Raw genomic sequence first — 13,918 nt, 5'->3', positions numbered from 1 at the left:
AGATCACAGCCTTGGAAACCCTATGTAACAGCTCTACTCTGTCAAGAGTGTGTTACTTATTTAAGATGGCCTCCATTGCTAGCCACCCAACAAGATTAAGAAAATTTAGTTTCTTCTGCATCCTAGTTGTTATTCTTAGGTTAAAAAAATGTGGTACCACTAAGTTTTGCGGTTTAGTACACGAAACCTAGAATTTCTGTTTTAAAAAACTCACGTAAAAGTTAATACCTGGTTAAGAGATTTTTCTATCCCAAAATATACTTCATGTGGCTGTAATGATTTCCACCACCCTTCCCCTACATGATATCTTACAGACCCTCCCTTGTTCACATAAATCAGCAGTAGCAGGCAGCAATACTAACAATTATAGATGGGAATTCACACCTAGAATGTTTGCTTAGTCAAATATTATAAAGACTAGGAACAGCTTTATTGATCCAATAAATCAAAAAGATTCCTTCAGAATTTTCCCAATCAGTTCAACAGATACGTAGTTAGAACACTTTTCAATGGGCACTAGAAGAAACAAAGACATCCTTACGATACAACATAACCAAAATCCAATCTCCAATTTGATGGCTGCTTGAGTTTATAGGAAAACCCTGGTGGCGCAGTGGCTAAGAGCTTGGCTGCTAACCAAAAGGCTGGCAGTTCGAATCCAACAGCCACTCCTTGGAAACCATATGGGGCAGTTCTACTCCATCCTTACAGGGTCACTGAGTTGGAATCGACATGAGGGCAATGGGTTTTTGGTTTGAGTCTATAAGATATCATGTAGGGGAAGGGTGGTGGAAATCATTACAGCCACATGAAGCATGTTTTGGGATAGAAAAATCTCTTAACCAGGTATTAAATTTTAGATTTTTTTTAGCTAAAAACCTTTATTTCCCAAAATTCAAAACACATTGAAGACTCAATTAATGTTTGTAGTTTTTCTTTCTGTGCTTCAGGTCAAACAGATGTCAACATATATATGCAAATAAAAATGTCACTCAGAGAGCAAACTGCAAAGCTAAAGCAATTACCAGGTTCAAAGTTCTTGCCATTTCTATTTTCAGTCAGAACCCTCTGCTCCAAAGACTATAAATACCTGAATACTGCCATTCTTGAAAACAAAAACCCCAATTAACACTTACATGAAGAATGTTACATTTTTACACAAAACCAAGTTTGATGCTCTTCAAAAGACTTCACCAAAAGAGTAAAAAGAGAACCTACAGACTGGGAAAAAACATTTGGACAGTACAAGTCAGACAAAGGTCTAACCTCCATGATCTACAAGAAAATCCAACACCTCTATGACAAAAAGACAAATAATCCTATTAAAAAATGGGCAAAGGAAATGAACAGACACTTCACCAAAGACATTCAAATGGCCAACAGACACATGAGGAAATGCTCCGGATCACTAGCCATTAGGCCATTAGAGAAATGCAAATTAAAACCACAATGAGATACCATCTCACCCCGGCATTACTGGCACGAATCAAAAACACTGGAAATAACAAATGTTGGAGGGACTGCGGGGAGATGGGAACTCTTATGCACTGCTGGTGGGAATGCAAAATGATACAACCATTTTGGAAAATGATATGGCGCTTCCTCAGAAAGTTAGAAATAGACATACCATTCGAAATACAATACCATTCGAAGTACAAAAACAACAAAACCAAGTTTGAAAGGAACCTTACTGCCTAGGAAAGTATTTCCTTTATAAAGATAAAATACTGGAGGAGATGGAATATCCACTTTTTCTAACGCTACACACGAGCACTAAGGTTTCTGACCTCAGAGGTGTATCAAAAGCCAATTCCAAAATATATCCTCTTGATGTGGAAGTACAAAGGCTAATTTAATTTCTATGTGGTGGTGATCTATCCCTCCACTGAATGAAATTCTTTAAAAAAGAAAAAAAAAAAAAAGTCTGGAATGCACCAAAGTGTAAGGTTTACGGAATTTTCCCAGAGAAAAGAAAATGACTCTTTAGGTATAATTATAATTAAAGTGGTAAAGAAAACATACATAACCTTCCACTGCTTCTCCTTTAAAAAGGCTTCTCAGGTGTGCTGATTTATTTGCAGAAAGCATTAACTAGTCCTATCTCAAAAAGAAACCTTCACACAAAAAGCAAAAAAATTCCTAAACAAAGCTATATTATATTGTATTATTGTATACAGTTATACAATTAAAGGAAGCTGTATTAAATCTCATTTATTTTTTGAATTATACTAAATATTAAAGAGAACCAAGTGAATATTAATAAAACATGCAAGGCATAAATAACACAAACATCAAAACAACCAGAAACTCATCACCCATTTTAAAAAACAGAACATTACCATTAAATTTTAAACCTTTCCTTCCCCTAAGAGGACATCCAAAAGCGGCCAACAAACATATGAAAAGATGTGCATGATCACTAGCCATTAAACAAACAAAACTCCTGTTGCCACGGAGTCAATTCCAACTCATAGCTACCCTATAGGGCAGAGTAAAACTGCCCCGTAGGGTTTCCAAGGAGCACCTGGTGGATTCCAACTGCCAACCTTTTGGTAGCAGCCGAGCTCTTAACCACTACTCCACGGCTCCCACTAGCCATTTAGAGATGAAAATCAAAACTACAATGAGATACATCTTACCCTGGCTAAAATGGCACTGATTAAAAAACAGAAAGATAACAAAAAGTACTGGCGAGGATGTGGGAACACTGAAATCCTTATCCACTACTGGGAAGACTCTAAAATGGTACAACCACTATGGAAAACAGTATGGCGCTTTCTCAAAAAACTAGAAATAGAACTACCCTATGATCCAGCAATCCCACTCCTAGGTATATAACCTAGAGACCTAAACATAATGACATGAACAGACATATGCACACCTATGTTCATGGCTGTTTTATTCACTATAGCAAATAAATGGAAACAACTGAAGAGCCTATCAATGGTTGAATGGATGATAAGCAAATTGTGATACATACACACAATGGAATACTTACTACACAACCATAAAGAACAGCGATTCCACGAAACATAACATGGATGGACCTGGAGGCCATAATGCTAAATGAAATAAGTCAAACATATAATGACAAATATTGTATGATCCCTCTTTTACAAAAAGACAAGAATAGATAAGTATAGAGACACCAATGTTCACTGGTGGTTGGTGGGGGGAGTATGCTTTAGACTGTAGACACTAGTTATTTTTGGTGATGGGAATAGTGGCACCAAATGTGGATGTAGTGAGCACAGCACAACCAAAGTAAAAATGAGTGTTTGAGCACATATGGTTGAGTACAGGCAAAGTGGCAAACAAGTAGTTATAGGTGTGTACATAGGTGAGAACAGAGAGGACTATCTACAGGTACATGCAAATACAAATATGTGGTGCAGGCACATATACTCATTGAAGACACAAATACGATACTCCTCAGACATAACCAAACACCTTCCGAGATTGATTTTCTGGGTTTGAAGGCTTAGGACCATAGTCTCATGGGACAACTCAGTCAACTGGCATAACATAGTTCATAAAAATCATGATCTGCATCCTAGTGGAGTAGCACCTGGGGTCTTAAAAGTTAGCGAGCAGCCATGTAAGGCACAACCACAGGTCTCTATTCACCAGGAGCAAAACAGTAAGAAGGTAACCAAAAGCTCAGAGAAGAAACAAGTCTACACAAGGTATAACTCATCTACGCTGAGACCAGAAGAACCTGGTGGTGCCCGGCTACCATCACTGACCGTTCTGACTGGGGTCACAATAGTTTAATGGATAGAATGGGAGAAAAAATATAGAACAGAATTCAAATTCTTATCTATATATCTATATCTATCTATATATATAAAACGGGGGGAAAAAAAAGCCAGACAAACTGGAACAGCAGGCAACAAAGGACTCCCTGAGCCTATCCCCGAGACACTCCTTACACCTAGAACTGAGCCTATCCTCTAAGATCACTTAAGAGTGGCACACAAAATAAAGGATATTACCTGTAAGATCAGTGCTCTACTTAAAAACCATCAGTATGGACCAAAAGGTCAACAATTACTCAAAAGCAAAGATGAGAAGATAAGGGGCCAGGGAAACTAGAGTACTGGAAAGGGAACAAACAGAACACAAGAGAATGTTGATACATTGTGCTAAATGTAACTAATGTCACTGAACAATTTGTGTGGAAACCGTCAAATGGGAACCTAACTTGCTGTGTAAACTTTCACCAAAAACTCAATAAAACATTATTTAAAAATATTTTTTTAAAACCTTTGTGTGACCCACTTTTTTGCATTTTGGACTAGAGAAACAGATATGAACATACTGTAAGTTAAACTGGGAAGATTATGTGATTTTCCTTAAGAGTTACTGCCCAAAGATGTAGGTTCCTTAAAAATCAATAATGCTTAAAAAGCCCAAGACTAATCACATATCTACCCTGTTAGATATGTCTGTTCCCAAATGAAGGTTAACTTAGAGATGCTATACTGCAGATGGTGAATTTCTCAGTAACCATAATATGCAAACTAAAAAATTACATGCCCCTCTGGTGGAGCAGTGGTCAAGAGCTTGGCTGCTAACTAAAAAGGTCGGTGGTTCGAACCCACCAGTCGCTCCTTGGAAACCCTATAGGACAGTTCTACTCTGTCCTGTAGGGTAGCTATGAGTCAGAATCACTCAGTGGCAACAGGCTGTCTATTTCTAGCACATACCAATTATGACAATTTACTTATTAAAATCAAGAAGGTAGGGACTGGAAGAGAGCTTGGTCTTGCTAGTGGCTCCAAACAAAATGGGGGGGGGGGCCGGTTTTGATAATAGCCACCTTTTGCATAGATATTTTTTCAACTCAGCAGAGTTCTAGAATTCATTTTCTTATGCCAGAGAAATAATCACCATTTTCAAAAGTACAGGGGAGGCAACAAGATCACAGAGGACAGGAATTCTTAATTATAGTCCACTCTTATCATTCAGCAAGTGGTCTAATTACCAACTTTTACATTTTCCAGTGTATTAAAAAAAATACACACGGTTGTTATTTTGTCACTTGGAGAGACGGAGAGAGTACAAGCAACAGAGAAAGCACGCAAACAAGCACACATGCACGAAACACAAACTTTATTTACGTGCAATGAAAAAACCTGTTGCTGTTGATTCCGACTCATAGTGACCCTCTAGGACAGAGGAGAACCGCCCCATAAGGTTTCCAAGGAGCGGCTGGTGGATTTGAACTGTCGACCTTTTGGTTAGCAGCCAAGCTCTTAACCACTGTGCCAACAGGGCTTAACAGTTCCATGAGGTAAGAAAAATGCCAGTTTCTTAAGAAATTAGGCAAGTATCTAAATTTATAGCTTTGTTGCTTCTGGCCAAGGAACAGGTTAAAAGTAGGTCATCAGTGCACAAGCAGCCTACTTACCGCATATAACCTAACCACTTATTCCTATTCTTTGGGGAATAAAAACACTGCCAAGATGAAAAAAATTAAGCAAAATACACACTTACAAAAACAAAATACACTTTCCATTAATACAAATGATTAAGTACTTTGATGACGAAAAATACACAGTACATTCTCCATTTAAAGAAGTCTGTAGAATCTCTCATGATCTGTGTATCTGGCCTTTAACAAAATAATAGCTCCTATTCTCTTTCTCACCCGGTCCTATGGGAGCTACCATCAGTTCCCTAAATGTAACAAAAATATCCCAAACAACCACAAGAAAAGTGTTACCAAGAATCACCTTCCTTACTAGGTAGATTATGTATTCAAAAGAGAAAACCTGCATGTCCAATCACCTTTTTAAATGATTAAACAGAAGATACCTAGTCTCAAGGGCAGACTGTTACATTTCTAACAAGGTGTGTTATAAATTTGGTATCTTGCTAAATGCTGGTAAGCAGGCAGGGGAGAAACACTAAAGAACTATCTAATTGCTATTGGCATCACGCAGACTTGAGCCCAAAGGGATTCTATGCTAACTCAGGATTTAACTGTTCTTCAGGCATAAAGAGAAATGAAATGCTGAAAATGTTCACATCTTACAGGGGATTATTTTAAGGAATAAAATTCTAAAATGGAGATTGCATACTGGTAAATTCCAGATATGCTTCAGGTTCTTGGATGAAAGACATTTCACTCTTTCCAATAATCATTACAAATAAAAATGTTGATGTTTTGAAACAAACTAAAAAAATAACCATCTTCATATCTTTAGTATTATATTTAGAAGAGCTCTGGATACATTTCTTTTTTTTTTTTAAAGTAAATTAGTTATAGAGAAGCAAACTACACACACATGTCCTACTTCTCGCTGGTCTTGACAAACACTTTAAGAACCTTACTGCTTGGGTTAGCAAAGCAGACTTAAAACCTATAAAACACCAAGTTAAAATATATACCTCCTACTATCAATCTTGTTAATCAAGTTACATGTCATGTACGTAAGCAAGACACAGGTTGAAAAACCTATACAAGTACTCAAAAACAAAACAAGTAAGCATCTTTAGCTAACCTGAATGGTTTGTAAAAAAAATTAGAAATAATACTTTCCGGGGCAGTTCATGGTTGAGATAGCCTTTTCTCCCACCCTTGAAAAAAATAAGATGCTCTTTATTTTCACCATAAAGAATTAAACAGGCAGTAAAGTCTCCATTCAGTATTTTCATGTAAGAAATTTGAAATGTTATTGTAGACTTATAAATCATATTAACTAACCAGTTTTTTCATCATGATTCTATTTTAAGATTAATGATCTCACAATGTACTACTAAGGAGAAGCAACTTACACAAAAGAAAGCGTTTATGAACTTTGAATAATAATCATTACAATCTTTTCTGAAACATCTTTGACAGATTTGGTATCAATACCTATTAGTTTGCCCATATCTAAGAAACCAAACTGCTACCATGGCACAAAGAAAATAACACCATGAAAGTCAAAATATGAGCTCGTCATAAACTCATTTAGCTAAATGTAAATTCTAAGTAGAGAAAAATACATGCATTGAGGGAAGATATCCACGTGTTCTACATGGTCACACCTGCTCAAAATACATGTTCAATTTAGCAAATGTAAATCAGAAGTTTCTAATACTTTGTCATATAAACCATTGTTATTAAGTACATCACTAATTTTTATAGATTCTTTGAACTGTAAGAACTCTTTAACTATCACAAGAAATTATGATTAAAATTTTTTTTTTTTAGTTAGCAGATAAAACTACCTGATCAGAAAGTTTGCTTTCCAAAGTATTTAGACTATGTCCTATGGATGCAGGAGAAAGAACACTGGACTATGAATCAGGTGACTTAGGGCTCTGAGCCTCAAAAGCACATGGGTGGTGTAGCCTTGGAAAAGTTACTCTGGAGCTCAAGAAATTGGATTTCCTCAACTGTAAAATGAAGACCAAACAATTAGCAGTTTTCAGAATACTTTAACATGCTCTGTAGTGAGCTTCAAAAGAATCCAGATGGGCAGGTAGGGATGTCAATGCCCCTTTTTACAGCTGGACATTTCTTAGAACTGTTGGAAAGATCACATGAGACACTGTATATGAAAAGACTACTAAATATGCAAAATATCAATATAACTGTAAGATAAGAGCATGAATCCCCAAACTCCTCGTTGTTCTGGAAGACTGTACTTGCAATATGAAAATCACAATGGCTGACGATTAAGTAAACTATTTGCAGGAATAAAAGGTTTTTAAAAGACTAAAAATAAAAAGGAGCAAATGAAAATTCATCTGCTTTCTCAAGACATGCTAAGAATGTTTTTAAGAAAAGTACATACATATATAGTCGTAGAAAATTCTCTATGGGTATTCACCAAAATATTAATAGTAACTGGCTTTAGGTGGCGGGAATATGATTTTTATCTATGTTGTTTATCTGCGTTTTCTAAAACATGAACTAGCTGTTATTCAAAATAAAAATAAGCCAAAGCAATTATCTGGCCAGTAACAAGCACGTGCGTTTAAAAGCTCCAATTGTAACAACAGTGACAACTCCCAGAATCCACGGGGATTTCAAGGACACAAGCAGGAAGCCCGGAAATCAGTAAAAACGGGTGATAACTGCCCCCCCGCGCAACCTGACAGCCATGACCACCCCTTTTCAACTAGACTTCTGAGGAAGCTGGGAGAGACATTTAGTAGCTCTAGTTTTGTATGGCAAAACCCGGATAAAAAATTCCCTCTTGCACCTCCCAGATATCGAGAAGAAAGTAGGGGGAAAGAGACACGGGAGGAGGGGCGCAGGCGTTCTTCATGCTTGTATAGGGGGTTGGGGAAGACGCCGCGAACCCAGGGCTGAAATGGTCCCTCCGCTCCTATTCCGTGCTACGCGCGGGCAAGGAGCGACGGGCTTGGAATCTAGCCGCTCCGCCGAAAGACTCCCAGACGGGGCCTAGGGAATGCTCTCCCAACCCGACAAGCCCAAGCCCCCATCTTACAGGGTTTCTTGGCATCCTTGATCTTCATGGCGTCGGCCTGAGGGGAGAGGAGCGGCCTCGGCTACGGCGTACTGCAGCCAGTGGCGGCGACTCCAGAGGCGGCCGGGCCGCGCGTTAAGGCCCGGCCAGTTCCTCCCCTCAGGCCAGGCGGGGCGGGCCTGGGGCGGGGCGGCGGCGCCTGAGGCGACGCCCGGCCCAGGGGGCGGCCCCCCACCCCCGGCAGGGGAGGCCGGGACCGAGCGAGCTGGGGAAGGCCGCCGGCCTCGCCGTTCCGGGGCCACCCCGCAGCTGCTCCAAACAAAAGGCCCAGCTCCCTGGAGCCGCCGCCGCCGCCACCGCCACCGCCAAACTGAGAAGTAGCCCGCCCAGGCCGAGCGCCCACGTGACACGAGCCACCTTCAATCCGCTCTCCACCGGCTGCTGGGGATTGTAGTTCACCGAGTCGTGAGGTCCTGCTCTCTGGGTGCAGTTCTATACGTGGACTACAAAACCCAGGATGCATCGCGGTCCCTCCTTAGTGGCCCCTCCGTTTCCGGAGATCGCCTCAGAGTGGTCCCAGAGAGAAGTGGGCGGGGCCTTAATCACGCCAGCGAGATGGGGACCAACGGTGGCTGAGGTGGGCGGGCTGGGGAAGTCGAGAGCTTAGGCCTCGCCCCTTGGCCGAAAGAGAAGGGAAAGGGAACCGTTTGCTGCTACTGTGATGGCTGGTTTATCAGATGGAGGCTTCCTCCTGAGGCAAAAAGCCTGGTTATTGTGCCATGGGAGGCGCTAAATTCAGGGTTCTAGAGCCGTTCTTTTGCATAGACTATTAAGTACATTTGTGAATTAAAGAAATTCACAACAGAATCCTCTTCCTTAATAGAGACGCCTGGACTGTTTAGGTTGGCATGATGATGATGATGATGATAATAAGGACAATACAAATAATAGGTAACATTTATTGAATGCCATGTGCCGGGCACTCTGCTGAGCACTTTTCTTGAGTTATTTAATTTAGAAACTTTCTGAGCCACGTAGAAATAATGTTCATTTTTTTATCACTCACTTGGAAGAAGGCGCAGGACCTGAGAGGTTAAATCACTTGCTGAGCACGTGCCCTTTGCTGTGGTTCCGTGTTGCCATCAGGAGCCCTCTTGCCGTTGCTCCCTTCTCTCTTTTCAAAGGGGAAACTGACTCCCAGAGAAGAAAATGAGACACTCCAGTTCTCACAGCAAAGCCAGGACTCTCCTTCCATGAAGCCTCGTAGACTCACTTAGAACGGGAAGGAATGACATTGGGGATCTTCAGCCCTCCCCTCCGCTTCTGTTTCCCAGTTAACTAGCCAGGAATTCAGTGACTGGCAATGGATAGTTTGAGAGTTAGCAATGGAGGATAGGGCATTGGTTGCAAAAATCTTTTCAGAAATCCTCATTGCCTCTTCACTTGTGGAAGATAAGCCAAGGGATATGAAGAGGGACAGAAAGGGATACAAACTACCATTATGGAGCACTTACTATGGGCTGGCACTTTGAAGATGCTTTACTAACTTTTTAAATTTAATTTTAATCCTCATAACAACTATTTGGAATATAGTGATTAAAAACTCAAACTTGAATTCAAATCTTGGTTCTACCACTTGGTAATAAGCTTGAACAAATTACTTCATCTCTCTGAGCCTCACTGGATTCATGTTTCATGGGACTGATGTGGGGATTAAATGAAAGAAGGTATACAAAGTGCTAAGCACATTGCCTGACATGGGTAGTGATTTGTTGTTGTTAGCTGCCATTAGCCTCTGACTCATGGTGGCCCCATGCACGTTGTAATGAAACAGACCTGGTCCTGAGCCATCCATATGAATGGTTGCAGATTGGACCATTGCGATTCATAGGGTTTTCAATGGCTAAAGTAGATCACCAGGTCTTTCTTCCTAGTCTGTCTTTGACTGGAAGCGCTGCTGAAACCTTTTCAGCATCATAGCAACACACAAGCCTCCACTGACAGATGGCTGCATATGAGGTGCATTGGCCAGGAAATGAACCCAGGTCTCCTGCATGGAAGGTGAGAATTCTACTCCTGAACCACAGTAATCAGGAAGTGCTGGCTATATTTATTATTGTTATTGTTATTGACAGTTCACAGAAAAGTAGGAGAGGCTAAGCATCTAGACTACTTGCCCAAGGTAAAATTATATGGGATTGGACCCCAGGTCTGATTGGTGCCCTATGTTTCCTTATCTTTTATTTTGATTCCAGGTTCCACATTTGTTGTGCAGAAATATGTTTTTATTTATATTTTTTTATTGAAACATCGTCTGAGCTCCCAGATATGCTACCTGCAACTCAGAACCCTGAGTACCAGATTTACCCTTCTGGTCCTCTTTTTTTTCCTCTTGTTACTCTATCCCACACCAAAAGAAGTCGATTACGACTCATAGTGACTCTATAGGACAGAGTAGAACTGCCCCATAGAGTTTCCAAGGAGTGCCTGGTGGATTCGAACTGCCAACGTATTGGTTAGCAGCCTTAGCATTTAATCACTACACCACCAGGGTTTCCATTCTAGAATGGTCCTGTTTTTTCATGATTTTATTGGATGAGGAGCATGGTTTCTGATCTGACATGGCTTCAAATAGTTTCCTCTATCTTTAATGTGAGTCTCCCGCTGGTTCTGCAAGTCTCTTGTGCACACTCTGTTCTCTCCCAACATATATCTTTGGGTTGTTACCTGCCTCTCTTGAATAGTGTCAGCTTGAAAGTCAAAGGGGAAGTGATACACATGCCTTGTGATAGACTGGCCATGGTCTGAGAAGAAGGAGAGCTAGAAATGAGAAGCTGTAAAAATTTCTGTGAATTTGGGACAAAGGCTCTTGACAGTTTCTGTGGCCACAGTGATGAGTGTACACATGGATGACACTTAGTTTGAAGGTTAGGTTTACACCTGTGATGTTACCAGAATGTCATGGATTGAACTGTGTCCTCAAAAAATATCTGTCAACTTGGCTAGGCCATGATTACCAGTATTGTGTGATTGTCCATCATTTTGTCATCAGATGTGATTTTACTATGTGTTGTAAATCCTACCTCTATGATGTTAATGAGGCAGGATTAGAGGCCATTACGTTAATGAGTCAGGACTCAATCTACAAGATTAGGTTGTATCTTCACTCAATCTTTTTTGAGATATGAAAGAGAGAAGCCAGCAGAGAGACAGGGGGACCTCATATCACCAAGAAACAAGAGCCAGGAGAATAGCATGTCCTTTGGACTTGGGGTCCCTGTACCGAGAAGCTTCTCAGCTGGGGCAGATTGATGTCAAGGACCTTCTCCCAGAGCTGACAGAGAGAGAAAGCCTTCCTCTAGAGCTGGCACCCTGAATTCGGACTTCTATCCTTCTAGACCGTGAGAAAACAAATTTCTCTTTGTTAAAGCCATCCACTTGTAGCATTTCTGTTATAGCAGCACTAGATAACTAGGGCACAGAATTAACCTATTCACTGTTCATATATGGGACTGCCCTTTGGGCTACATTATATACTAGAAAAACATTGAACTTCTAATAGTAGGAATTTTAGTTTTAGGTCAGTCACAAATTGCTATGTGACCCTGGGCAAGTCCTGTCTCCTCTCTGGGCCTCAAATTGTTGTTGTTGTTCATTGCCATTGAATCAAGTCCAACTCAAGGTGACCCCATTGTGTATGCAGAGTAGAACTGCTCCATAGGATTTTTAAGCCTGTGACCTTTCGGAAGCAGATCACTAGACCTGTCCTCTAAGTTGCCTCTGGGTGTGCTCAAACTACCAACCTTTATGGCTAGTAGCTAAGCACTTAACTATTTGCACCACCCAGGGCCTCAAATTACTAATCTGTAAAATGAGATTGTTGTCTAAGATTTCATCCATCTCTGCTTTTTGCGTTTCCCTAGAATCTGACCCCTTTTTGGTGTTCAGTGTAAGATGTGCTCAACCATGTTTTTTCCGTAAGTTTTCCTTAGTGGCGTTGAAACTGACAGGTCCTTCAGCTTCAGTTCCTGGTCAGAGTTTCTTCTGTAGCCCCCTTTGGGTCTCAGCCCCAATCCCTCCCTCAGCTCTGTCTGGTTAATTGCATTTTCTCTCTTTTCTGACATAGCCTCAAAACCGTTCCTGGCAGAGAGAGTGAGGGAGCTGGGAAGAGCATCTAGACGGACCAAAAGACTTTCTTCCTGTCTCAATATTTATTGTCTACCAAACTCAATAAATCCACCTATCCTGCAAAGTGACAGAAGACCCAACATCCTCATTTTGCTGTTACTGAGTATCCATAGAAACAGGTGGTGGATTGTACCTAAAGATGACTGTGAGGTCTCCTGGTGTAAAGTAAGCGCACATTTATATACATACACACACACACATCCTTCAAGACCAGACCAAGCTTGTAACAAGGGATTCTGCCTCTAATTAGATGGCTGCGAACATGCTCCAGTCAGCCCTTGGATCCACAAACTCAAACTAGCATCTTACTGTGGGAGAGCATCATTAATATCAGCATTAATATTAGCATCAACATCATCACCATTGTCATCATAGTGGAAGCACAATTTCATTCAACCAACATTAATTGAGTTCTCACTGTGTGCTGGATATTGAAATACATGCTGGGAGAGAGGTGAAAAAGAAACAATAAGTTAACAAACTAATAAACAAAAATAGGCTGTGTTAGTTGTACAGCATGATGAACACAATCAGTGTTACTGAATTGTACGTATGAAGAATGTTGAAATGTTTTGTTACCTGTATATTTATCACACGTGCACAAAAGAATAGGCTGTGATAAGCAATGTGAAGGAAATAATCAGGCTGATGATTGGAGAGAGACTGGGACTGCAGGGGAGAAAGAGGGTTCTATTTTTGATGGGATGGTCAGGGAAAGTTTCTTCGAGGAGGCAGCATATGAGCTGGGACCAGTGCAAATTGCTGAGAAGAGTGTCCCAATAGTGGTGTGACTAGTACTTGAGGTAGGTCCTCAGGTACCCCAAGTGGCATGTTTGAGGAACAAAAGAGCAATGAATGAGGAGTAGAGAGCAAGGGGGAAAATAATAGGAGGTGAAGTTGGAGAGGTGGACATGCTGGGCCTTGAGGGGCACTGAAGATTTTTAAGCAGGGGAATGGTGTGATCTATGATTTTAGGTGATCACTGTGGATGCTTTGTGGAGAATGAATTGACTGAAGAGGTGCCATGACTTGGAAATGGAAAGACTGGTCATCTCAGACTCCTCCCATACCCTCCTTGCCTACATACAACCCGTCACCAAGTTTGGGGGATTCTGGGGGGCACCCCAGAAACTGTGCAGGGGTTCAAATCAGTGTGGTAGCAGCAGAGATGGAGAGAAGTGCTCAGATCAAGAACTTCATTTTAAAAAATAAAACCCAAACCTGATACCATCAAGTCAATTCCGACTCACAGAGCTGCCCCATAGGGTTTCCAAGGCTGTAATCTTTACAGAAACAGATTG

General features: G+C 40.9%; 1 protein-coding gene across 1 annotated transcript in view; it reads right to left on the bottom strand.

Annotated features, from left to right (window-relative positions):
• The window catches only part of PANK3 (pantothenate kinase 3), a 28,193-nt gene extending 19,574 nt beyond the window's left edge, over positions 1-8,619 (bottom strand). The window contains exon 1 of the mRNA XM_004371313.2: positions 8,451-8,619. Within this exon, the coding sequence (XP_004371370.1) occupies positions 8,451-8,478 (28 nt within the window). The 5' untranslated portion in view covers positions 8,479-8,619. The remainder of the gene's footprint in view (positions 1-8,450) is intronic.
• Between the last annotated feature and the right edge of the window lie 5,299 nt (positions 8,620-13,918).

The sequence above is a fragment of the Trichechus manatus genome, unplaced genomic scaffold, assembly GCF_000243295.1.
Source record: "Trichechus manatus latirostris isolate Lorelei unplaced genomic scaffold, TriManLat1.0 scaffold00011, whole genome shotgun sequence".
NCBI classification, from domain to species: Eukaryota; Metazoa; Chordata; class Mammalia; order Sirenia; family Trichechidae; genus Trichechus; species Trichechus manatus.
The sequence above is the reverse complement of the archived record's forward strand: the minus strand, read 5'-3'. Positions and strand labels throughout refer to the sequence as shown.